Consider the following 24,544-nt stretch of genomic DNA (forward strand, 5'->3'; position numbering starts at 1 on the left):
GAAGCAATCTATTTGGAAGTTAGATAACAGACCACACCCAACTAAGAACCAAACAAACTGCCTTTCGCAAAGCTCAGACCTAATGCCATCCAAATGGTTAGTGAGGTCTGTGCAATATCAAATCAAATGACAAACTAATTTTGTGTTTGAGAGTAATTCTGAGCAAGCAACTGTTTCTGAGAATTTGTTCTAACATTACATAATATATTGGGATTCATTTCCATACAACACTGGGAAGGAAGTTTTGACAAAACTAGGAGAAAATCGAGGATTAATGGCTGGAATTTGTATGAGACACTGGTACTGAGTGTTCTGTGTTTATTTGAGTTTATTTTATGTTATCTTGAAGGGTATGCTTTTTAGGTCAGCTTAGGGACAGTTTTAGTTGTCTCACTATCCACACCTAGTTAAAGAAAATCATAAATAAAAGATTAATATATAAATGCATATGAGAGGCTTTGGGTCAGCTCCCTTCATCCAATGGTCTCTTCAGCAGCCATTTGTGTTCTGCTTCCACCCAGCACAACAAAGAGCATGGACCAATCAGTCAGCCAACTTCAGACATTGGAACTGTTGCACTGGGAGTGACAGCATTTTACTGATCACATGTACACATGTCTAAAAAGATGTGCTTTTCAGCATCAGGGTTGGTAGGCCAAAACGTCACTTTGCCAGTGCTATTATCTTTCTATTGTTTATCCTTTATTATTCTTAGTCATCCTTGTGTATTTAAACTACATTCTCAGGTTACAGTAAATCATAGCCAATGGTACACTTGCACCAATAAAAACAGTGTTGTCCCCAGAAATGCATCAAAACTGAAAACAGTTCTATTCCTTTTCTAGGTAAACCTATGCCAATCTTTTATACATTCATGTCAAAAGTGTATTCATATCACTATGTATCCAATGCTTATCAAACAGTAGCCTTTATTTAAATATTAGCTAAATACTCACATCGCAATATTAGTATAGCTGTATCTAAATGTAAGCATTAAAACAGCGCCTTTTTCATGTGTTAATTGTTTTTTAGCTTTACCACCATCTAAATATTATCTACATTTTAATATGAAACAGATAGTACCTACATGTAAATATTAGTTTGATATTACCTTTGACTCAATATTTTTTCAATAGCACTGCCAACTCAAGATTAGACCAATAGGGCTCAATGTCGATATTAATTTAATTGAGTCTCACTCTCAATATTAACATTGTACTCCATCCAGATCAGTATTAATTCCATATTCATCTGTTTCAATGGGAATTCTAATGGTGCTTCAGTTATACTTTTAGGGCAACAGTACCTCATTTTCATTTTGATTCAATTGAGTCATCTTCTCAATTATATTGGATCACTGTTGCAATTTAAACTTAATAAAATTATATCTCATCACAGTATTAGCCTGCCTCGTGTCAATATTGATCCCGTAACAACCCACTTTAAGAACGTGACACTTTTAATAACATGGACCTCTGTTAATACCATATTATGTGTAACCAATAATACTCATGTCTTTCCCGCTTTTGAAGTGAACCTCGGATCTGCTTCTGAAGATCTGCAAAGGTATAAAGAAACTAGTAATTGGATGTGCCCTGGCTGGTAGACAGTGGATTTTGAATACTTGTTCAAAGGTAAGAAATGGTGACCACTACGGGCCTCATTTACAGTTTGGCAGATGGGATACTTCGTCACAAATGTGAAGTTTTCCAGTCTGCCATTTTACAAGTGCCAATGGAGATAATACCTTTGTAACAGAGCAGACGAGAGAACAGTCACAGTTGAGAGGGTATATCCCAGCTGCTAAACTCTACATTAGGCTCTAACAGTCTTTGGTGCAGTAGAAGGGGCGTTAAGTAGATTACATGTTTTAATATGCAAGGATTTTTTAAGGCAGCAAAAGCTTTTAAATTGGACTCCTGGGATCATCGTAATCCATGGAGGGACCAATGGGATGTAGAGTATTAAAGTCATAAAGTGAAAAGACACGCATCATCTGTGTTTTTTTGAAGAAGACTGATTGAAGAAAGTACTAGATATACATAGACATAAGTAGCATAGTTAAGCTCAGACTTGACTAAAGCTCTTTTTATTATTGGCAGAAAATCTTGATGAATGGAATGAAGACTAGTTTGTGTTTGATTGAAAATAAATGGCATGGGTGATAGCTTTTACTTCTTACAGATGATTACATTAGAAATCAAATATTAAGACAGAATACAGACATTGGGGAGAAATGGGACATAAAATAAGGAAATTATATGGGTAATGGGAGATTGAAAAATATTTAGTAAGGTCCTGGCTCTAAATATTGACCAAAACTTTAGTCTTATTCTCATTGAGTTGAAGAAAATATATGTTATACATGAGAGACAATAATGACGTAAACTATTAATATTGATCCAGAATCCCAAAAGGTTGGATGTAGATTCTCGGACTGACAAGAAGTCTGACTGATTTTTACCATGGATTTAGCAATACAGATAGGAATATCAAAACTAGGCTGACTGGTTGGGCAAAATGTGGACTATGTTTGCATTTGTGATAACTGTGCTGTTTCTTGGAAGAATAGAGAAATTCGAGGACACCTGGCTTTCCTTTGAAATATTTATGAAGTGAGACATACTGTTGGAATTAGACTCTAGTCGGTTCCTGGACTTGATTTGGAAGTCTGGGCTCCACATAATGAAGTCCACCTTCAGCATGGCCCTAATTCTCACAGCATAGCTTCTATGTGTTGTTTAATGTATTGTGTATGTATTGGCCTGCAGTGATTGTGAGATATGCCAAAAAGTGTAAACCAAAGTTCTTGGTACTGACGATTATTGTTTGTTTTTTTCTTTTGAAAATCAAAATAAAGTGGTAAAATTTGTGCAATTTCCTCTGCGGAAATTACACAAAATGCCCCAAAATTACATAAATTTATGTGAAATGCTGATATGGCATTTTGATAATTTTTTTATGGGAAATACATCCCTTTGTCTATTTTGGACAGAAGGGCCCTTTTAGGGCAAGACAATTGAGAGTGAAATGGGGCTCTTACGTTGGTGAACTGCAGATTATTATTTTTCTTTTGTCCTCTGCTCTAGGTCTCCGTCCAAAATTTCCTGTTCATAACTATACATGCTGTGAAGCGCTCTGATACCCTCGGGTCCAGCTAGCGCTATACAAAACTTCAATAAAAAAAAGTGTTATGAAAACAAATCTCTCTTTCTGTTCATTTGCATTGTACACATGCTCCTGCCATAGGATTTTTACCCAAAATGAAATCTCAATTATGCGAAATGGCATAATAGCGTAATGACAGGTATTTAGCGTAACAAATGTAACTTGAAAAGTCAGAGTATCAAACTCTCAACCAAGACTAATTAAACCATTATTTAGAGACATAAATAGCTGAGAAAAGAAAGAAACAGTAATGGTTCCACAATGAAATGTCTCCAGTTCTAATGAATTAGTGTGAATTAGATTACCTACAGCTATAGGTGTAGATGATGCTTAACTAGGTTAGTTATGTACACAGAAATGTTTTGCAATCAGGGCTAGACTGACCGTAGGAGGCACTGGGCATTTTCCCGGTGGGCTGGAAGGGTGAAGATGGGTCTTTGGCCCGTGGAGGCCGGTTTTGTTACTGGGAGCCAGTTTTATAGCAGTGTTGCAATATCGGCACCCTGTAACATAAGCGGCAGCGGTGCTTGTGCTTGACACTAGCAACCCGGGCCGGAGCATCTTGGTAGCACCCCCCTGCCCCTTCCTCCTCCGGGGCCGATTGTGCGAACTGCCATGGCTGGTTTCGGTTCCCAGTCCTGCTGTGTTTGCAATGGCTTGCATTAGTAGGTATTTTAGAAGGTTTTTTTGATTCACTCTTCTTCTAGGCATGTGCTTGAGTGCATTGTTTCATCTTACAAAGGGGTTTGCACTATATTTGCATTGCTCTAAATATATAAGATGCAGGTCTAGTTTTAAGTAGGTTTTCAGAGTTTAAATCATCATTTTATTATTGTTAATGCATTACTTCCTTTATAAGGTTTGCTGCTTCACTTTACAGAAATGTTTACGCTTTGCTTCACAATTTTACAATTTCTTAACTTGTGTTTATTTTTTGGCACATCAAAATACATATCCATTTGGTCCTTTTGCCATAATATTCACCATAGAAACGAAGTAGACAAGATTAAAGATCTGTCCAAAATTTAACAAAGCCTCATTCCATTCCTTACATAAACACCTGCAATTATCCACCCAGTTGATATCTTTGGCACATAGAAAAATGGTCTACTAGTGACAAAAATAATTTTGTATAAAATAAATATAGATGTATAGTTTCTCGAAATGTTATGAAATGTTGACATGCTTCAAATGATCATTTCTCAAATCATTGTTTTGCATAACAGAAATATGCCTTTCATAAACTTACATATTGTTTTGAGTCAGTCACTAAACACTAATGACAGTTTACCAGATATATAACAGCTGAGGCTATAGACATATATTTTCTTAGAAACATAAACACATGTGCACAAGATCTGTTGAGGAAGTATTATTTAGAGGAAGTTGTCTCAATAACCAAGCTGTGGTCTGCATGTTTGACTATTACTGTTCTTTCCAATGTTTGTGCATTATTTCTGTAAGCTGTGCAATGTCATGTAATATTCTAAAATTGAGTTGTGGTTGAAAAAACATATTCCAGAATAAAACATTTTTTTATTTCCTGTATTATAAAGGAAGAGATGGTACAGCAATTGATGACCTACTGATTAATTTTAATAAACTGCAAACAACCGCAATTTGCATTGTAAAATTAATCTTTATGGATCAAAATAACAAACATAAATGTGATAATTAAAAATATCTTTACCCAATGTGCACACTACCACTTATACTGTTTGCCTGTTGCCCCAAATACATAAATACAAATGGTTTGTGTTGTAGTTAATAGCATCACATGGGGAATGAACACACTGAAGAATACAGTTAAAATATTAAAACCTTTAACAAAACACATGTATTTAAAAAGAAGGAAACAAGAAACCATGACACCAGCTGGGATTAGAACTTAAATAAAATTATCTAAATATTCAGGATTTTCCACTAACAATACAATAGCCTGTATCGGTGGTGTGAGTGGCTAATTAGAGGCAATCCCTTTAAAAATAAACATGTTTATAATATTCCTGTGAATTCTGAATAAACAGTGTGTGCCTGCTTGTGTTTGCACATACAAATATCCTGCTTGTATCTGGTTACCCTGGTTTCTGTTGTCTAGGTTGTGCAGGCTGAAATGACCCAATAGGGAATATTTACACTATACTCATGTCTACATTGTCTACTTCATATTTTCATCAATGTGTAACAGCATGAAACATTTAAAGTAGAATGAATGCCAACACTGAAGTTTGCCAAAGTTATCAGAAGTGCTAAATCTAAATGGGCAATGAGAACCTATTTTTGCCTGATGTTGAGCATATGGCACACTGTAAGTACCATGGTCATACTTCATCCAGAAGCCCATTGTTTTCTTAGTATTACCTCTCACCTGAAATTCATAACCAAACCCTGACTGATAAGTGACACCGGCAATTGACAGCGATCACCAAGGTATTCTGGAAAGTGTTTTTAGCATACTTTGATCTCCAGTTATAAAAATTGGACTCATGTTAAATGGTCATAAACAATATTTGTTTATTAGTTCTATTTGCTGAAGGAATTTGCAAAATGTCCATTGTCAAGCTAGCATAACTAACTGCCTTTGCAATGTAGTACACAATCACGCCTTTTTTAATAAGTACTAATATTGCATATTTATTGCATTGAGTAAAATATGTCAGTGTGGGCATAGTATATATGATACATTTTAAAATTAAGTTAAAAAAAACGTTCACCCCTGCTGACTACTGTGTGTACTCACACTTCCTCCAGCACCTCTAATGTGAGGGATGTCAATGGCCCTGCAGTTGTACAAGAACATAAGTTAGTGTGTAAATGCACTTGCAAATTTTTATAAAGACCCACCAATTTACTCCTAGATTGCATGGCATTTTGCCATTTCGCTGACACCAATGGGATCAGTCACAAATTATGTTTACGAAAAAATGTATTACAGAGACGTAAACTCTGTGCTCAGGTATCACCCTGTGTCTAAAACATTTGTAAATATGGTTATGCAAGTGTACAATACTCCTATTTACTGGTGTATGTCTCAATCAAATGTTTTGATATAAGACCCTCAGTGCATTCAGGGATACAAACTACGTTTGAAACAGATCTAGTGAAACCCCACTATTTTATACAAATCAGCATACATAATTATAAACTCATTAAAAATGTAAACTCGTTTCAATAAACTTGATTATTGAAAGTGCCTAATGATGTCTAGGTTTGATTCCTAATGTACATTTCAGTATTTATTTCTTCGCTGTTGGATGTTACCTTGGTGATGCTATTTGTGTATGATGTCTTCTGGTGATCATTTTCAACTCTATAAAATCTTTAATAAAAATATTCAAACAAAAAAAAAGGATTGATTGTGTGTATAGCTTTTTCTCTTACAAAGGACCACTGCCACCTCCTTTGCCTTCCCAAACGGCCCACACGGAGTACAGCAGATAATGCCGATCCTTCCTCTCCCACAGCTGCAACCCACTATCACCCATCATCTGTGTATTTAATGAAACCATCCCAATGCCTCTAGAACTAACTAAGTCTAAACATACATAGTTATGTCATCAAAACAGTAGATATACCCTTCAACATTATATTCATAGTATGTTGGAAATAACATATCACTTATAAACATTTAAATTCTTAGATGAAGGATAATCAACCATGTCGTAGGTTTTGGATAACTGTAATGGCTGTCACATACATAAAATCATGTAAACAGTAGTTCACAGTCCAGTTGATTACTAGATAATATGTTTTTGAACAGCACTTTAAATTAACTCCCTAAAAGCATTTAGAGGATTTGTAACTTGCACTACTTGAAATGGTAATGAGTAAAAATTGGTAAACTGCTGTGATATCAGGACTATTTTGGAGATTACATCAGCTACATTCTGGAATTTTTATTTCATCATCAATTATGTACAATAATTCAGATATCAGTACTTATGATGCAGGCAACCCTCCTAGTGTCTGATAACCGAATAAAATTCTGAGGTGAAGATGGCCAATCAGGTACTTGCAGTGTCCATGTGGTTGATGCTTAGTCAGCTGAAATTCCTTTACCGTTTATACTGTAGCCCAATTTGACTGGCCAAAAAGAGGGAGGACCTTAACCACCACTGTCTTAGATACAGGACAGAGACGGGCACCTTGTAACATACCTTGTGGGGGTGTCATATAAATAATCCATCACTGGTCACACATACATCCTACCATGCCCAAGATCGTGGGTGAACCAACCATGCCTGACCCAAAGATTGTACTAGTTTGCTTAATGGATGAGTAGGTGGTCGAAAGGTTACTATGGTGCTGATGTTCATGGACCTTTTAATTGCTAAAGGAAACTTTGCAAGTCATTGGCAATCCAACAGAGCTCTCTCTATATAGGAATGGACTCATGGTATGGACTGGTGTGTAATACGGAGGAATATGTATATAAATCATGAGGGTGTCCCCAAAAATATAAGCAGTGTATGGTGGACTTATAATAATGTGTATTCGAGATAAACTATCAAATGAAAATGTGTTTAAGAATGAGTTGCATGATGATTAAGTATGCAGTTTCCAAAGGTTTAAAAGAAATAAAAAAGAATTGACAACAATTTATATGATCCCAGTGAGGTTAGCAAGTACCTTTCCTGATCCTGGGGACACTTTTAAAATAACTTCCAATGTCTACAAGTTAGTGTGCAATTGAATTGAACCTCAACGTTGGATGACATGTTATGAGACTACCCTAATATTTTGGGGGGCACACCAGAGTTGATTTTCCAGTTCTCAAAAGGAAACTGTGACCTTTGTAGAGAAAAAGAAAACAGACAGGTGCTTATTCTCACTCTGGTATATGCGTACATGGTTAGCCAGGATTGAAATATAACAAATTCAATGGCGGTCAGCACGGATCAGGGGTTGGGGAAAGGGGGACATTGAGGAAGTGGGTGTAAAAAAGTAAGAAAGAGAAAATTACTTACCTTCTCGCTGCTTCCTTGCCGCATCTCTCCTCCATAGTCCTTTGCTACGGCTGGAACAGGAAGCACACCCAGACTCCCAGTAAGCCAATCACAACGCTGCTATGTAGCATTGTGATTGGTTTGAGCGCTGTGTTTCGGCACTCAGGCACTGATTGGGAGCCTGGGCATGTTCTCCACGGAGGCTGTAATGCAACCTGTGTGGAGAACATGCAAAGTGTGCATGAATGCTTGGCCGGCCCGAGACAGCTGGCCAAACATTAGCGCACTTACAATGTGATCACCACTCCCGCCTGCTCCTGTTGTGAGAGCAATCCCACCCCACAAAGCAGCCCAACATCAGGACAAAAGAAAATGATAATAACACAAGTGTTTATCATTTTATTTTTCCTTAACTTTACTGCTAAAAAATAGTGGTGCAACACTCCTCCGACTTAGAGGAGTAGCCACACACTGAACAAACAGTCTTCAGCTCTTCCTGGTGAAAGGTAGGAGACCCAGACAATGAAACAACATACTTACTGTGCCCACAAACTTTAGTATTTCATAATGATCTGTATTTGTAATATGCATTTACAAAGTACATGAGTCTGAATTCTCATAATAAACAGGAATACATCAGCGATTAAAAATAGTAAAAGAGAGAATACTAGCTAAAACTGACTTGTTGTCATCACACATATCTGTCCTATTAGTTTAAAACAGTTAGTTGCCTTGCACACTGTACTTATAATTTCTATGTTATTTGCTATGCAATATAAACTACCTTGGATACCTGTAAGGCAGAAAGGCGCAAAATCGGTGTCCCATTTGGCAGCATTCCTCACGGCAACCAGTCATTTTCTCTGCTCCACCCAAAGCTTTACCAGGGGTAAACCAGGTGATTTTATACATGTATTTCCTTGTGTATTTCATGGAGCAGGTGTGGCTGTTTAGGTTAGAACCCACATTTGCAATATATAACTGAAAATGATGCCTCTATTATAAATATTAAATCAATATTAAAAGCACAGATGAAATAGCCTTGTTTCCTTTGAATTTGACCAGTAGTGTCTGAGGGTCTCTAGAAGGTCAATATGGAGAAGCCTCTTTCTTACAACCACCATAAACATTCTGCTGACAAAAAGAAAACACCCGCTTAACTGAAGAAATTTGAGCAGAAAAATATAATTTTGCACACACACACTTGAACCAAAAAAAGGCAGTTAACCATGTTAACCGACGCCTACAATTCAGACCTAGCACACTTATGTGGACCCTTCACTAAGTTCAGGCCAGTGCACAAATATGGACTACGTTAACTAGCATTACGGGCTCTAATGCATGCCATCATTATCAGATATATATAGAAATGTGTGCCCACACACGACAGAACATATATCTGCTGTCACCAAGATGCTGCAATGTTGATTAAAATCACAAATTGTTCATTTTTTCAAAAACTTCATATTCACAGATGGTGCCATTTAAACTATAACTCACTTAAAATCTTAATCTGGAGAGCATAAAATCTATTTTGACCTTGCCAATAAATGATTTTATGGCAGTATCCTCCTGCTCATTGGGACTTGGGGGGCAGCCAACTACAGGGAGGTACGTCTCCTGGGGTTTTTGGGGGACCTGGTGCAGTCCATAGGACTGCACGAGGCTTTGGGCTATCTTTGGGCTACGCCGATAGCCCAACAAATATAGGGACTGTGATTTTTGGAACCAGCCACCATTTTAACATGGTAGCAGGGTGGCTGGAGTGGGTACCGACCTCGGCGCCAGGTAAGAAGCTGAATTATGAGGTGCCCATTTTCAGCTGGAGGCAGAAAGGGGAACAAATAAAAGGAGCAACAAAATGGGGAGAGACCCGCAATACATGGGTGTCTGTAGGGGTCGGGGCAACAGAGCCTATGGACAGTGGGGAGGACCACTCACAAATTGTAATTGTGGGAATTGCGACTGAGGATGCTCAAGATAGCAGGGAGGCCCACTTATGGAAGGAGCGACATGTGCGGGACACTGATGTTGATACGGAGGGCCACCCGGTGCGCACATACAAAGACGGATCAGTGTATAAAGGGAGCGATACAGAAAAGAAAGACGTAGGCTTGACCGAGGTAGGAAAAGTGGTGACTGATGGGACAACAGAGGAAGGTCTAGAGAAGGTTACAGTAAGCAATGCGACTTCGAGCACAGTTGACAAATTAGAGAGCAAGGAGGTGAAATTCAAGAAATTGCCTTACATGGACACTTCAAAACCATTGCGGGTCATCTTATATAGTCGACCAAGAAAAAGATTTGGAAGAGAGAATATTTTGAGATGTTGAAACTCTTGCAGAGGGAACTGAGGTCAAAAGAGATCTTAAAGAGAAGGAGTTTGAACTGTGTAAGGATCTGAGGGTGCCTGTGGCAATTGAGAATTGGACAGCTGCTTTCCTCATTTATGCAAGCGTCTATTGCGAAACCTTCTCAGAGAGGTCAGTGGCGCTTTTCAAATATATAGATGTAATTAGGAAGGTGCAGTTTAATTACGGGGGTTATGCTTGGGCCCAGTATGACAAGGAGTTTAGTGAAAGGTTAGCAGTGGACCAAGATGCACAATGAGGGGAGTTAGACATGGATCTGTGGCAGCACAGGCGGTCTGCCTATTGCGTAAAAGCCCTTTCAAGAGTGCCCCATCCAGGGCGGGGTTAGGGGGACTTCAAAATGCCAGAGGAACCAGGGTGGGGCAGGCAGGAACTACCACAAGGGTCAACCCACTAGGTAGCTGTGCAAGGTATGACACAAATGCTCGAAATGTGCAGGCAGGCACCCATTGGTTGCCTGCTTCAGCGCAGGGGGAAACAGCTCTTCCACAGGGTACGGGCAGCAGTACGGGGCATCTGGTAGTCAGTCAGGGTCAGGTCAGGAAAACCAGTTTGGGTAGGCAAGGGGGATTTAGGGCTGGAAAAGGGACACCGGGACCTGGAGGGAAGGGCTTACATGCACATTAAACTGGATAGACTCACATTCTGGCTTCGTTGGTATGACAAGACTGATGCTGCTGAGTTACTGTTGCGAGTCTTCACTGGCGGTTTTAGACTAGGTAACAAAGGTCCGAGGATGCGCCGTTCAGCTTCCAATTTTAAATCTGCATCTCAGCATGCACAGGTGGCCAGGGAGAAGTTACACAAGGAAATTCAAGAAGGCAGAATGGCGTGTCCTATTGATGACTCCACGGTGGAGCATCTCATTGTATCTCCAATTGGGGTGGTACTGAAGAAATAACCGGGTCAGTTATGTTATGTTATGTTATAGGTTGTTTTGTAGCGCGCTCTGCTACTGGGGAGTATCCTGGCGCGTTGCGGAGGTGACCAAACATAACACAGAGAGACAGCCTAGAGCTAACATATGTTATGTTATAGGTCAGTATTGCCTGATACAACACCTCTCATGGCCAGAAGGTCAGTCTATGAATGAATTTATTCAAGCAGGGCAAGTCTCAGTAACGTTTTCTTCAGTGGACGTGGCCCTAGCCTTGGTGGAGAAGGTGAGACAGGGGGCACTGTATTCTACGTGTGACATTAAGTCTGCCTTCCGTATGCTGCCGGTACACCCTGTTGACTTCCATTTGCTAGGCGTACATTTTGAGGGCCAGTGGTTCGTGGACAAGGCACTTCCCATTGGATGTTTCATCTCCTGTGCATTGTTTGAATGTTTCAGCATGTTTCTTCAGTGGTTGTTCATTTGGTACACAGGATAGGAAGGGATGACTCACTACCTGGATGGCTTCTTTTTTATAGGGGCCTAGGGTTCTTGAGACTGTCAGCGGTTGCTGTATCTTTCAGGATTTGATGACTGACGTAGGTGTTCTCCTGGCCCCAGAGAAGACGACTAGTCATGTTACAGTTCTGTCTTTTTTGGGCATTGAGATCGATTCCATAGCAATGGAGGCTCGACTGCCAGAGGAGAAAAAGTGTGGCATGCTGCTCTGTTAAGTAAATTGCTGGGAAAACAGAAAGTGGCAGTAAAGCGGGGCAGGGTATTGCTGGGCCATTTGAATTTTGCCTGTAGAGTGGTGAGAGCAGGGAGCACTTTCTGTAGACGGTTGGGATTTCGATGTTAGGTCTGCCTTTACCTCAATATCATGTCAGACTGTCTGCAGGGGTAAAAGAGGATCTCAGGATGTGGAAGGCTTTCTTACAATCATTTAACGGGATTCCATTGATTTCCTTAACAGACTTTAAATGGGATGCATGGATATTTTCTGATATAGCTGGAGGTTGCGGCATTGGCATATATTGGCAAGGCCACTGGTGCGCTGAGGAGTGTCCAGAACCATGGAGGGCGGGGAAGCACTGCATCTCCTTTTTGGAATTCTTCCCTCTGGTAGTGACCGTTTTGCTCTGAAGGCAGCAGCTGGTGCACAAGAGAGTTCTTTTCCGTGTTGATAATATGTCAGTAGTACAGGTGGTCAACAGGAAGCCCACCAGGGAGGCCAAATTGTGGCATCTGCTGCGGATATTTGTACTAAACTGTTTGAGATTTGACATAACCTTTAGAGCCCAATACATCCCCAGTATGCACAATTACATTGCTGATGCTCTGTCTTGTTCACAGTGGGTGAGGTTCCATGGGCTGGCCACGAAGGCTGATCAGGAGAAGACATACATGCCGTAGGAACTGCGGTTGTTAGGAGAGAGAGAATGCTACAGTTGGTAGCCAGTTCTATAGCCCTTTCTACAAGGTGGGCTTACCTGTAAGCCTGGGCAAAGTTCTTAGAGTGGGGTGCTAAGAAAACCCATGAGGATTGGCAGAGGGTGGAAGATGTCACACTATTCATGTTAGCCCTACTAGGAAGAAGCCAGTCTAGGGTGACCATTGTGGGGAAGTTGTAATAATTGCCTTCACGGGTTAGATGTTATGGGGATATGCCCCCTCTGACGGGGAATTGGGAAGAGAATGCTGGAGGGATTGGCAAGAGAATCTGGGCCTGGGAGGAGGGTACACCAACCATTGACATAGGAGATATTGGCAAAAATCACACTCTCCCTCCAGATAGTCTGCATGAGACATGAGAAATCAGTTCTGTTTTTAATCATCATGACCTGGATGTTTTTTGGGGCTGTCCAAGTCTCAGAACTGTTAGGTGTAAATGGAGTAGGGGACTGTTTTGGGACGATGTGCTTTTCAAAGAGGATGGGTACATGTGTGGCTGCATAATTCCAAGATAGACCAAAGGAGAGAGGGGAAAAAATGTGCATTTGCGGTACTATCCGTCAGTGGACCTTTGTCTGGTCAGATGGGTTGAGACTTTGCGGGTGGACATGGGGGGGAGGGTGTTCAAACACAATGATGGCAATCAGGTGACTGCTTTCCAGCTACTATCTGTTTTACGTAAGGCATTGGGCCTGGATCCGAACACATTTGGGACTCATTCTTTTAGGATCAGAGCAGCAATGGAAGCAGGTAGGCAGCGTTGGGCTCCCAGGACAATCATGGAGAGGAGTAGATGGTCTTTAGGTTGCTTTCGTAGTTACCTCAGGGGGGAGGTAGATGGAGGCGAGTAAGGTATGGGTTGTCAACTTTGTTTCTTTTGCAGGTTCTGGCTCTGGGCCACAGTTGGCAGGGATGAAGATATGTATTGTGGGCCACTCCTTCGTGAAGTGGGCCTAGCAACAAGCTAAGGGCAAGCAGTCATGGGTTGAATTTGGGTTTTAATAAAGACTTATATTCTATCTCTTGGGTAGGGAAAGGGTGGATGTGTTGGAAAGAGCTCATTCCATATTTAAATAAACTCTTAGTGGGATAGAGATGCCCGGATGTGCTTTCCATTCATTTAGGAGACAATGATTGGGTGGTGCAGAAAGGCTTGGCACTTATCAAGAGCAGGAAGGAGGACCTAAATGAGATACACAGGCGTTGGGCAGGTGCCACTTAATGAGGATGGAATGTATTCCCAGGGGGGTATGACGCATAGCGGTAAAAACGTCTGCCATTGAAAAAGCTAAGGAGAAATTAAATAAGCAAATGCGAGTGCTCTGCAGGGACAATGGATTGGATAGGATCGATCATCCTGATCTGTTGTATGAGGACTTTGAATTTTTTATAGGGGATGGGGTACATCTGTTGTTCATGGGGATTGAACTATACTTACTCCAGATGAAGTTGGTGTTGGCCAAAACATTTGGCGTTGAATGATCCAGGACATTTCACAACAGGCATACCGAAACCGGGGGGCGGGGTAGATAAAGAAGGGGGTGGGGGTGTCCCCTTTCCCGTCTTCCTCTGGGTGGTGGTGGGCTGAGAAGTTGCCATGATTTACAAAAGTTTATTGTTTGTCAGCAGCAGTTCAGGCGGAAGGGGAACGGGTACGACATAGGACAGTCATGGGTAGATAGGAAGTTCAATGAGGTTCAAAGGGTAGTTGAGGTAGGATAAGGGAATGTATTTTAAAGGTCCCACTTACAGTTGAGCAACACTGGTGCAAGTATATGATTGAGGTTTGAACTTGTTATGAGGGAGGGTTAATTTAGGGGTGGGGTAGTTTATTTTAGATGATTAAAGATGTATAGTGAAGTGATAGTTTTACAAGGCAAATGCCCAGGTTATGTTGTAATATGCACCTGTTTCAATAAAGCGGCCTTTTTCACAAAATCATGGTGTCAGTGTTCTGTGCTGCCCCTCTTCCCCAAATTGGCTTTGAAACATAAACCCTTCTCTTTTACACTGTGATGCTGTTCCGTGGAAAAGAATATAGCATCTTGAAAGTGCACTAACTTAAAATGAATGTTGGGTCCCATATGACTTTTGACCTTCACCATACAGCTTAGGCTCAAAACACATTATGTACTGCTAACACAGCGGAAACGGGGGCACTTAGGTATGCTTCCCAGCAACTGCAGAATTACTTAAATTGAGATCGTTTTATTTTTAATAATGCAGTTTATGTAAACAGTTTAAGTATTCGTATAGCTTTTTATAATTATTACTTTTGAGTCAACAAAGCCAAATATGTTAATTTTGCCCTTTAAAGGTGTATTACTTCACGTAGCTGTCTGAACAGTTTGTCCTACAGACGTTTCAAAGCAACTATCATTTTGCAAAAACAAACAAAGAGGAAATGGTATAGCCCGTAGGTGTGTTACAAATTCATGAAAATGTATTTTTCATAATAGGAGAACATTACCAGAAAATTACGTCAAACAAGATTGTCCCTGTCTCACATGAAAATTGGACTCAAAGACATCTAATGTACAATTTTTATGCAAGATCATGGCGAGGAATATTTCTGGTTGGAGGAAAAGGTATATTTTATGGCCTAAATGAAGTGAAGTTTCATATTACATAAAATGCTGAAATACTGCACGTTTTGCATAATGTACAAATTTCAAATTATCAGCTTAAAGATGCCACCTCAGCAAATGCATGACACAAGAGCCTCTACCACTCAACACGTATGAATTCAAATATGTCAGTGGAAGTGACAAGTGCTTTTGCAATCTCTTGACCAAGTTGAACCCACAGTCTTCAGGAGAGCTAGGAAAATATCCCTCTTCTTACCCCAAAGTGTTCAAAAGCAGAATAGACAACAGTGTAATAAAAATCCCCTTGGCAACCAATTAGATATAACAGAATAGGAAAATATAGGCCAAAAAGAACATGTAAATAGAACTAAATATTTAAATTATATTCACAGGTAATATAAAAGTCAAATGTTATCCCTTATGTATATAGGGTATAAAGACCACAAAATTATTTTATGAAATTGTCTTACAGCACGTCTACAATATATTGAAAAAGGAAATCAATGTTTCAAGTTAAAAAACAATATAAAAAACACAATTTAAACAAGTGAAATAGACCAAAACAGACTAAATCGAATACAATATACATAAAAGTCATACAATATGTACAAGTTAAGACTAAGGTTGTGGCTAAATTCATCATTCATTGGTAATAATAATCATCTGTCTCTTAATTCATCATTCGCTGATATTCATAGTCATCTCTCTTTTGAGAAATATTTAGTTCCATTGACATGTTCATTTTCATATTGTGTTATCTAATTGGTTGCCGAGGGTATTTTCACTGCACTGTTGAATTTCCCAGGGGGTCCTTTTCTCTTCACAACAAAAGTAGAATATAGACATGAGGCCGTAAACTGTACAAACAACTCTAGCTAGAATTCACTTTGTGTAAATAAAAAACATCTATAGCTATATAGACTATGGACATTCATGTTGACATTTTCAGACTTACGGTAGTTAAGGTTGAAAAACTTTCTTTTGCCTTCTAAACAATTTAATGCACCAGCAAACAATATCATTTTAAAAAATGACTGCAAGGAGAACCTACCTTGTCAATTCCCAGATCATCCATCTTTGGAATTTCACTGTAAATTTGCTTGTCGACAGACTGCAGTGGCTGCAGAGATACAATAGTCATTGTGACCAATGAGTTTGATAGGATTGGGATCACACAATATTTTCTGTTTAGAAGCTCTTGGGATTTCTAAGCAGGAGGCACAAAGGAAAAAGTAAGAGAAGCCTCAGGATTGACAAGGTTTCAAGGCTTGCAAAAGTCATAGAAGATGGCCACCCCCTTAGCTATCTAATGTGATTGGGCCAAACGAGAGCGCCTTGAAATGGTGGGGCTCCTCTACAGGCTGTAAGGGCCGTCATAATGGCGTACTCCTTCGGTAGACTTCATATTGCCCCTTTAATATGTAAAGTTCAGTCCTGAATCTTCAGGCTAATGATGACTGTTCAAGTAGTTGGTTGGCACTTCTCCTTGGATTTTTTTGTATTATGGTCACTTTGAATCTTGCAAGAGCAAAGAGTTTTTCTTAGTATCTTTGGATACATTTGCTTTGAGTTATTAAACCCAGAAGATGAAATTGACTTCTGGAGGTGAAGAAAAGCTATGTGCTATGTAGAATTATCTTGTTTTAGCTTAAGAAATAATGAACCACAATTTCTAAATATTTGCAAGCATTAGGTTGTTCGATCAGGCATTAGAAGAGATGGACTCCAAAGTCTTACGCTACAAAGCCTAGAAGAATCAGTTGATGCAAATGGAGCTAAGGAAGAATGTAATTATATGTGAAACAAAAGAGTAAACATAGATCAGAAGAGATGAGAAGGAGTCCATGGAAATCAGAGGAGCACCCTCAGATGTTAATGTACACAGTCAATCTATGGCAAGCATGGATATGATAGTGGACTATGAATAAATATATACAAAAGGGATCAGAATACCAGATAGTTCTGGCAGGAGTTTGGCAAAGCGAAATCACAAATGATAAAAGACACCACACCGCAGAGTGACTCTGGGGAATTCATGCCAAACATGTACAAAATTGAAGTATTTAGGCACAGGGACTTACAAAGTGAAAATCGCATGGATTGATAACATGAGTTACTAAAGACCAAGCAGAGAAGGAGCACACTGCATATTTAATGGGGTTCGTAGGCCAGGGCAAAATTTCCATTATGCTGGGGTAATATTGTGTTCTTTCGGGAAATATTCATTTAGCTAGTCGTGTGAAATTTTGCTATTATGCCACATTGTGTAATCATGTGCCATTCTGGGGCAAATAGGAAAAGCGAACTGGAACATCATAAATGACCAGAGCGCTGTTTGTGCTATTCGTTTAGGGACACATGTGTTCTAGTGTCTGAAATGAACTTGAGGGTGCACTTTGATGATGCATGTAGAGCACTGAATGACGTGTTTACATTTAGGGAAAGTTTGCATATTTTTCAGACGTTTTGCTTAATTATGCAAAAAAATCACACTATGTGAATCTTACACTCCCCTAGAGGTTCGAGATGCGTAAGACAAGAGTAAAATAGACAAGGAACTGAGGGATTAGAAGATGCATGCCATTAGGAAACATACTGCCTTAAGACATTTGTTAATTTGAGAGAGAACATAGATGAATCAGAGGAAAAACGTGACGTATTCTGAGATATGGTAAACCACACTGATATTTATAGGTGTTAAGACAGACCTTTGAGACAGGTCAAAAAAGCCTATAGGAAACAGAGAATAAAAGACCAGGAACACTACATTTTCCATGAATACAAAGTCTAGAAAAATCACAGTGGCTGAAAGTATACTAAATGGACATCATTGTGATGGACTAAAACAAATCAACTGCAAATGTAGCAGATTTGGTGGATTCACACATCGCTGGATAGTCAATGACAGGGAAAAAATTACATTAGTAGAAAGTGCCATATATTTAAAAGTGATATGTAACCGTACATACACGTCTACTCAACCACTGGGATATTGCACTGCATGTGAATCTAGAATGTTTGAAGTGTTGAAGAATTCATTAATTAGTATTAATTATTAGAAGAGGAGCGAAGCAGGGAAGCAAAAACAGAAATTGAAGTTAGCCAAACTGTCCATCAAGTGAGGACCTGAAACAGACATGCGATCATTTGGGAGAAAATGCCAATAGGAAAGGCAACTTTGGCTTCTATATGAAGAGAACAATCACATTAGTAAATTATTTGCTTCCATGGGAAAAGATTGATTTATTAGTAAATTATCAGCTTCCATAGGAAAAGATTGATTTAATTAGAAAATAATCGGCTTCCGTAGGAAAAGATTGATTTCATTAGTAAATTATCGGCTTCCAGAGGAAAAGATTGATTTCATTAGTAAATTATCGGCTTCCCTAGGAAAAGATTGATTTCATTAGTAAATTATCGGCTTCCATAGGAAAAGATTGATTTAATTAGTAATTCATTGGCTTCCATAGGAACAGATTGATTTGATTAGTAAATTATCGGCTTCCATAGGAAAAGATTGATTTCATTAGTAAATTATCAGCTTCCCTAGGAAAAGATTGATTTCATTAGTAAATTATTGGCTCCCATAGGAAAAAGACTGATTTGAGTACTACATTGCAATCAGTGGCCTCCAAACCTAAAGAAAAAAATATATTTAATTGCTTGAGATATCCATGAATTAAAGACTCTGGAGTCTCAGTTTATCTTTCCATCCTTTTGCTTGTACAGTATTGATGAAGTGAATACCATTAAGTTGCTTAGAAAGATGGAACTTTATTTCTGTGTTCATTAACTGCACCCAGTTTTTGCGATAGCTTCCCACAAATTGATGGAGAATGGCGATGACACAACGTGGGATCTTACATGGTTCTTTTTCAACAGGAAGACCTTGTCCCACATGGGTCCATCATGCCGTAATCCAGAAACTGTTCAGTCTTGGTGGTGGTGGTCTTTGAAAAATTCATAGTTCTTCCAACATCAGTTACAATCTTTGTATCCAACCATATCTTTGCATAGGTGCTACAGACTGTAAAAAATGTATTATAACAAAAGGAATAAAAGTTGGTTTGGTACCTGAGAGAGAACCTGGAAAAAAGAAAACCTGGAAAGCAAAGGTTGTTAGAATCTAAATAGCAAAAAAATGGTAGATAATCTATAATGTGTGTCGCCTGAAAGTTGCAATTTAGTGCCTGATTTTGATGCGGTTTGGCAAGCTTCCAGACCGAATGGGTCTGGAAATGGTTTCCAACCCACTCGGATCGGGAGAGTCCGACCGACGAATTACGATGCATCCGGATGCTTCCAGATATGATTTCGTTGGACTCCCATTGACTTCAATGGGAGCATATGTTCCTAACAGCATCATAATTGGGCCCTGGGTCGGGAAGACACTGATTTGATATCAGCAAATGCCATTAGGAGGCCTTCCTAATCGCATCAGAATCAGGCCCTTGGTGGGGATGCTTTCCTAACCGCATCAGAATCAGGCCCTAAGTGTAGACTTCATCTTTGATGGCAGGCGTCCCACTGAGCTGGATACAAATAACACCCATTGGCACCGTGATCTGAAGGCATAGATTGACTCAGCCAATAGGAAAGCTTAAACCAAACACCATTCACAACTCCTTACAAGCATTCTAGGCACAGGGGTAGAGACATGAAGCAGACAGAGCTGGTGTGTTTTTGTCAGTCTTGAATGAAATTAAGGCGACCAATAACCCTTTACAAAAGGCCGGTTGAGCCATAACGGCTATAGGTTTTCCTTCTCCTTGTTAGGGACTCTCATCTTTGGTTCAGGGCAATAATTGTACGGAGGCAAATTAAAAGCATTAACTACTCTTAATATCCTCAGCCGAGGGCAATAAATCTTTCTTTTGTTTATGTCTTTGGCCTACACTTTCTTTCAATTCACAGAGACCCTGGTAATGTGCAGCATGCTCGAACGTCATACACTGTCGCCACCTTCATTCCACCTCAAGCATATAAGGTACTTGGGGCCAGATGTAGGTGGCCATTTATCGGCTGGTAATGGCCAATTCCTGCCGTTACTGACCGGTAAATGGGTTTTTGGGATGTAGGGGGTCCAATTTTACGGAATCTGTAAATTTACCGAATCGGTAAATTTACCTATTCGGTAAAATACTGAATCAGTATTTTTACCGATTCGGTAACTTCTAGATGTAGATGGGACTCTTCTGAGTCCCAAAGGCCTTTCAGACTCTGTATTTTACCACCCAATCCAATTGGGTGGTAAAATACCGAATCCAGGTGTGCATGCACATGTGTGCATGCACACCTATGCCATGTGACAGACAGACATGCCCTTAGGGATTCGGTAATGCCCATTGATTCCTACGGGCTTCAATGCCCATAGGAATCAATGGGCATTACCAAATCGGTATTTACAGAATCGGTAAATACCGAATCTTAACGATTCGGTATTTACCGATTCTGTAATACCTACATCCCCCCCCCCCCCCCTCTATTTTACCACTTCTTAAATACCGAATCGGTAAAATTCGGTATTTAAGAAGTGGTAAAATAAAATTACCTACATCTAGGCCTAGATTTTTACTGCTATGTCAGTGACAACAAGACACGGGGTACGATATTTATTGCGTCCAATATATTCCAATACCATAGAGATCAGAATATATCATGTGTAATCAACAAATAGCACCCAGTTACAATTACTGCCCTCATAATGGGGCAAGAATTCCAGATTCTGTTGCTGACTCACCAAAATGTGCACATCGCGTTATTTATTACGCATGCTTTACCTGGTAGGTTTTACTTATCAACATTTATGATGCAGATGCAGCTTTTGTCCATAATATGGCTCCTCAGAGCATCCTTCACAGCTGCTTCACATTTCAGTAACCACCAACCAAATCTGCATGAGAGTGCTTCATCCATCAATACAGCTTCCCAACTGAACAACTACAGATCACCTTAAAATACTAGCAGAAGGAAATTGTACAAACCTACCAACAAACCATAATTCATTATCCCAGAATCTAAGGTCTGACAAATGACTCGGCATAAACATGGACCACCATCTGAGCAAACATTTCTAGACTTCCTCTTTTCACCTTGCATCTCATGTGAGCACCTTTGACCAAGCCATGTCCTACCCACCAGCTTAATGAGAATCTGTTCATCCTATTACAAAGAATGAAAAACAGCTCAGCCAGGCTCAGCAGACAAAGAAGAAAAATGGTCCCCAATGCCCCAGGTCTTGGGCAAATGCAGTGACTCCAAGTAGCAACTCATTATAACTCTACTCTTCTTTCATCATCTACAAATTTACAGATTCACAACATACAATATCAAAGTTTGTGTATCCCTGACAGCCCAAACAAATATCCTAGCCACCCCTCGAAAGTTTCCTCGCATCTCCAGATCCATTTTAATTAGCGTGCCCATGCAACCACAGTTAATTCCCTTGCAAAAGACACTTACAAACCCCCCAGTTCCATGTAATGTCAGTGAGAAGAAGATGTATAGCACCTAATACATGTCTCTAAAGGTGAGTAACTTTTTTGAGTTTCTTCTAGGATATTTCGAGTTTAAACTGTGATTTAATTACCATGGGGAGCTTGTGACAAGATTACTACCAAAATCAAATTCAATCAATTTAATTAATGTGGTTAATAAAGTCATTTTCAAAATTTAAAAAAGACAAGGATATCAAATAGATAATAAGATCAAATTGGCACATAGGAATACATCAAGCTTAAAATCGTTAAAAAGCCAGAGCCAGCTTTATTCTCGTCAATGCCCTTTCATAAACGTAAATGAAAAAGGTGATTTTGGTGGTGAACCAAAGATTTGGTTTAGTTTGTGTGGAATGCAGATGAGGAAGTGACTGAAAGAGAAGGTGATTGAGCTTACACTGTGCTATTGCAATGTCTGTAACCTGCACACTTCCATGAAGAATGATGTCACTTCCTTCAGCTGGATTGTGGTCTCAGAAGAGACACTCCTTTGAGTAGCCTTAAAAAAGCAACATGCACAACAGGGCCTGGGTGCTAGACTCTCAAATGCTATTTGGTAGACACTGATTCAAGTCTACAGATGTATATGGAATAACCACAGTCGCCAGCATAGCGGATGCACGGGGTGAAAAGGGGTACGCTTAAGCAGTCATTCTACACCTCCTCCTACAACATCTAATATCACAATAGTGCAGTGACGACCTTCTCTTCTCTGGGAAGGTCAGGAGCACCTTCTTCCTCCCTTGTGTTATAACACACAGAAGTGTTTTACACCTACTCTGGGAGGAAAGCCGAATAAGCAGTGAGACACCATGTCCATCAAGCTCACCACTTTCAGGCCAACCCTTCAATGCTCCTCTTGGTTCCACAGCGTGGCGGGCTAAACGTGAGATCTCGGTCATAGAAATGCAAGGTGAATTGTAAGAGCAGTGATTCAAAGTCTTTGAGACAACTCCGGTTTTCTTTCTGAGAAAGTAGAATAGCTACTAATTGTGTTGTGAAACTGACCAACTGGGTCTATAGCCCATAATTGTGATTCAATGTATCGTAGGGCCCGCCTCGTTTTACCATGCGTCCATATAAATCTATTTGACATCTGCTGTAATATAGTGTACCACCTTGCCTCAAATGTCCACGGGATTGCCCTAAATATGTATGAGAACTTTGGCAGCAGGATCATTTTTATAACGTTGGCCCGACCTACTATAGAAAGGTGAAGTTTGTGGAGTCTGTCAAGATCTTTTTTTGCCTTATTGATTATTGGCTCTATGTTTCTAGCTACTACATTATCCAAGTCTACTGATACTTCAATACCAAGATATGTTCCTGAATCAACTACCCGGCTATCAGAGCAGGCCACTTTATTGTTTTTGATTATTTGTGTTTTAGGGCCGTTAAGGGCGTATCCAGAGACTAGGCCAAACTCCGCAGCCTCCCCTTCAATTTCCCTAATGGAGCTGGAGTGATGACCGCCACGTCATCAACGTACGCAAGTACTTTACAGCCGCCTCCCACGGTCTTTACAGGCAAGATGGTCCTGTTTGCTTCAAGCCTCCGAAGCAGGGGGTCCATATACATGCAAAGAGTAGAGGTGAGCATGGACACCCCTGCCTCATCCCTCGCTTGACTTCTAACGTCTTCGTGTACTCCATATTTGCACGGACACACGCTCTAGGTTCTATATATAGCGCCTGGATAGCCTGTATAAACCCATTACCGATACCTGCCCATCTTATTGCGGCCCAAAGATAGTCCCAGGAGACCCGGTCAAACGCTTTCTCAGCATTCAGCAACATGACCGACATCGGGTCTCCTGAGACCTCTGTGGCGTCGAATAAGGTGATAACCCTGCGGATGTGCTGGGTCGTCCCTCTTCCAGGCACAAATCTGTGCTGTATTTTGCTAACCAATGTGCCTATCACCTTTGAGTGTCTAGAGGCCAAGACTTTAGAAAAGATCTTTGCATCTGCGTTCATTAATGTTATTGGCCTATAAGATCCAGGGTCTGTCGGAGATTTCCCCTTTTTGAGTATAATAACTATCTCAGCTCCAGCCCAGGTCTTTGGAATAAAACAACCCCTTCGGGACTGTTTCAATGTTTCAATCAAATCCTTAGCAATTTCTGCCTGAAAAGTTTTATAGAACTCCATAGGGATCTGGTCCGGTCCTGCGGCTTTACCTACTGGCAAGCCCGCCAAGGCGGCCATGATTTCTTCCTTGACCAGAGACGAGTCCAGCTCTTCTCTGTGCTCGGTTGTATGACATTACAACACAGCCTTTTACCCCGCGTGCCATTACGACGCTGTTTTTACAACGCAAGTCGTTACAACGACTTGCGATGTAAGCGCTGGATAGTGGAATAGTTTCATTTTCTATTCCAACTCCAGCCCACGTTACAGTAGGGAAGGTGTTGGAATAGAAAATTAAACTATTCCTTTTCCAACAGCGCCCTCCAGTGCAAGTCATTGAAACGACTTGCGTTGTAAAAGCAGTGTTGTAATGGTAGCGCGTGGTAATGCCCGCGTTGTGATGGCTGCTCACCCTGTGCTCTTGCAATAGAGAAGGAATGCCTGCCAGATAAGCCTGAATTTCCAAAGGGTCCTTTATTTGCTCTTCGTTGTATAGCTTAGTGTAAAATTGT

General features: G+C 40.1%; 1 protein-coding gene across 2 annotated transcripts in view; it reads right to left on the reverse strand.

The window, feature by feature from the left end:
- Nucleotides 1-24,544, reverse strand: part of FCER1G (Fc epsilon receptor Ig) — a 182,297-nt gene that overhangs the window by 7,108 nt on the left and 150,645 nt on the right. Inside the window, exon 4 of one of the 2 annotated variants that reach the window (XM_086945429.1) lies at nucleotides 16,458-16,526. The exons of the other annotated variant lie outside the window; for it this stretch is intronic. Within the exon in view, the coding sequence (XP_086801555.1) occupies nucleotides 16,458-16,526 (69 nt within the window). The remainder of the gene's footprint in view (nucleotides 1-16,457; nucleotides 16,527-24,544) is intronic. 2 annotated transcript variants of the gene reach the window in all.

The sequence above is a fragment of the Lissotriton vulgaris genome, chromosome 12, assembly GCF_964263255.1.
Source record: "Lissotriton vulgaris chromosome 12, aLisVul1.2, whole genome shotgun sequence".
NCBI classification, from domain to species: Eukaryota; Metazoa; Chordata; class Amphibia; order Caudata; family Salamandridae; genus Lissotriton; species Lissotriton vulgaris.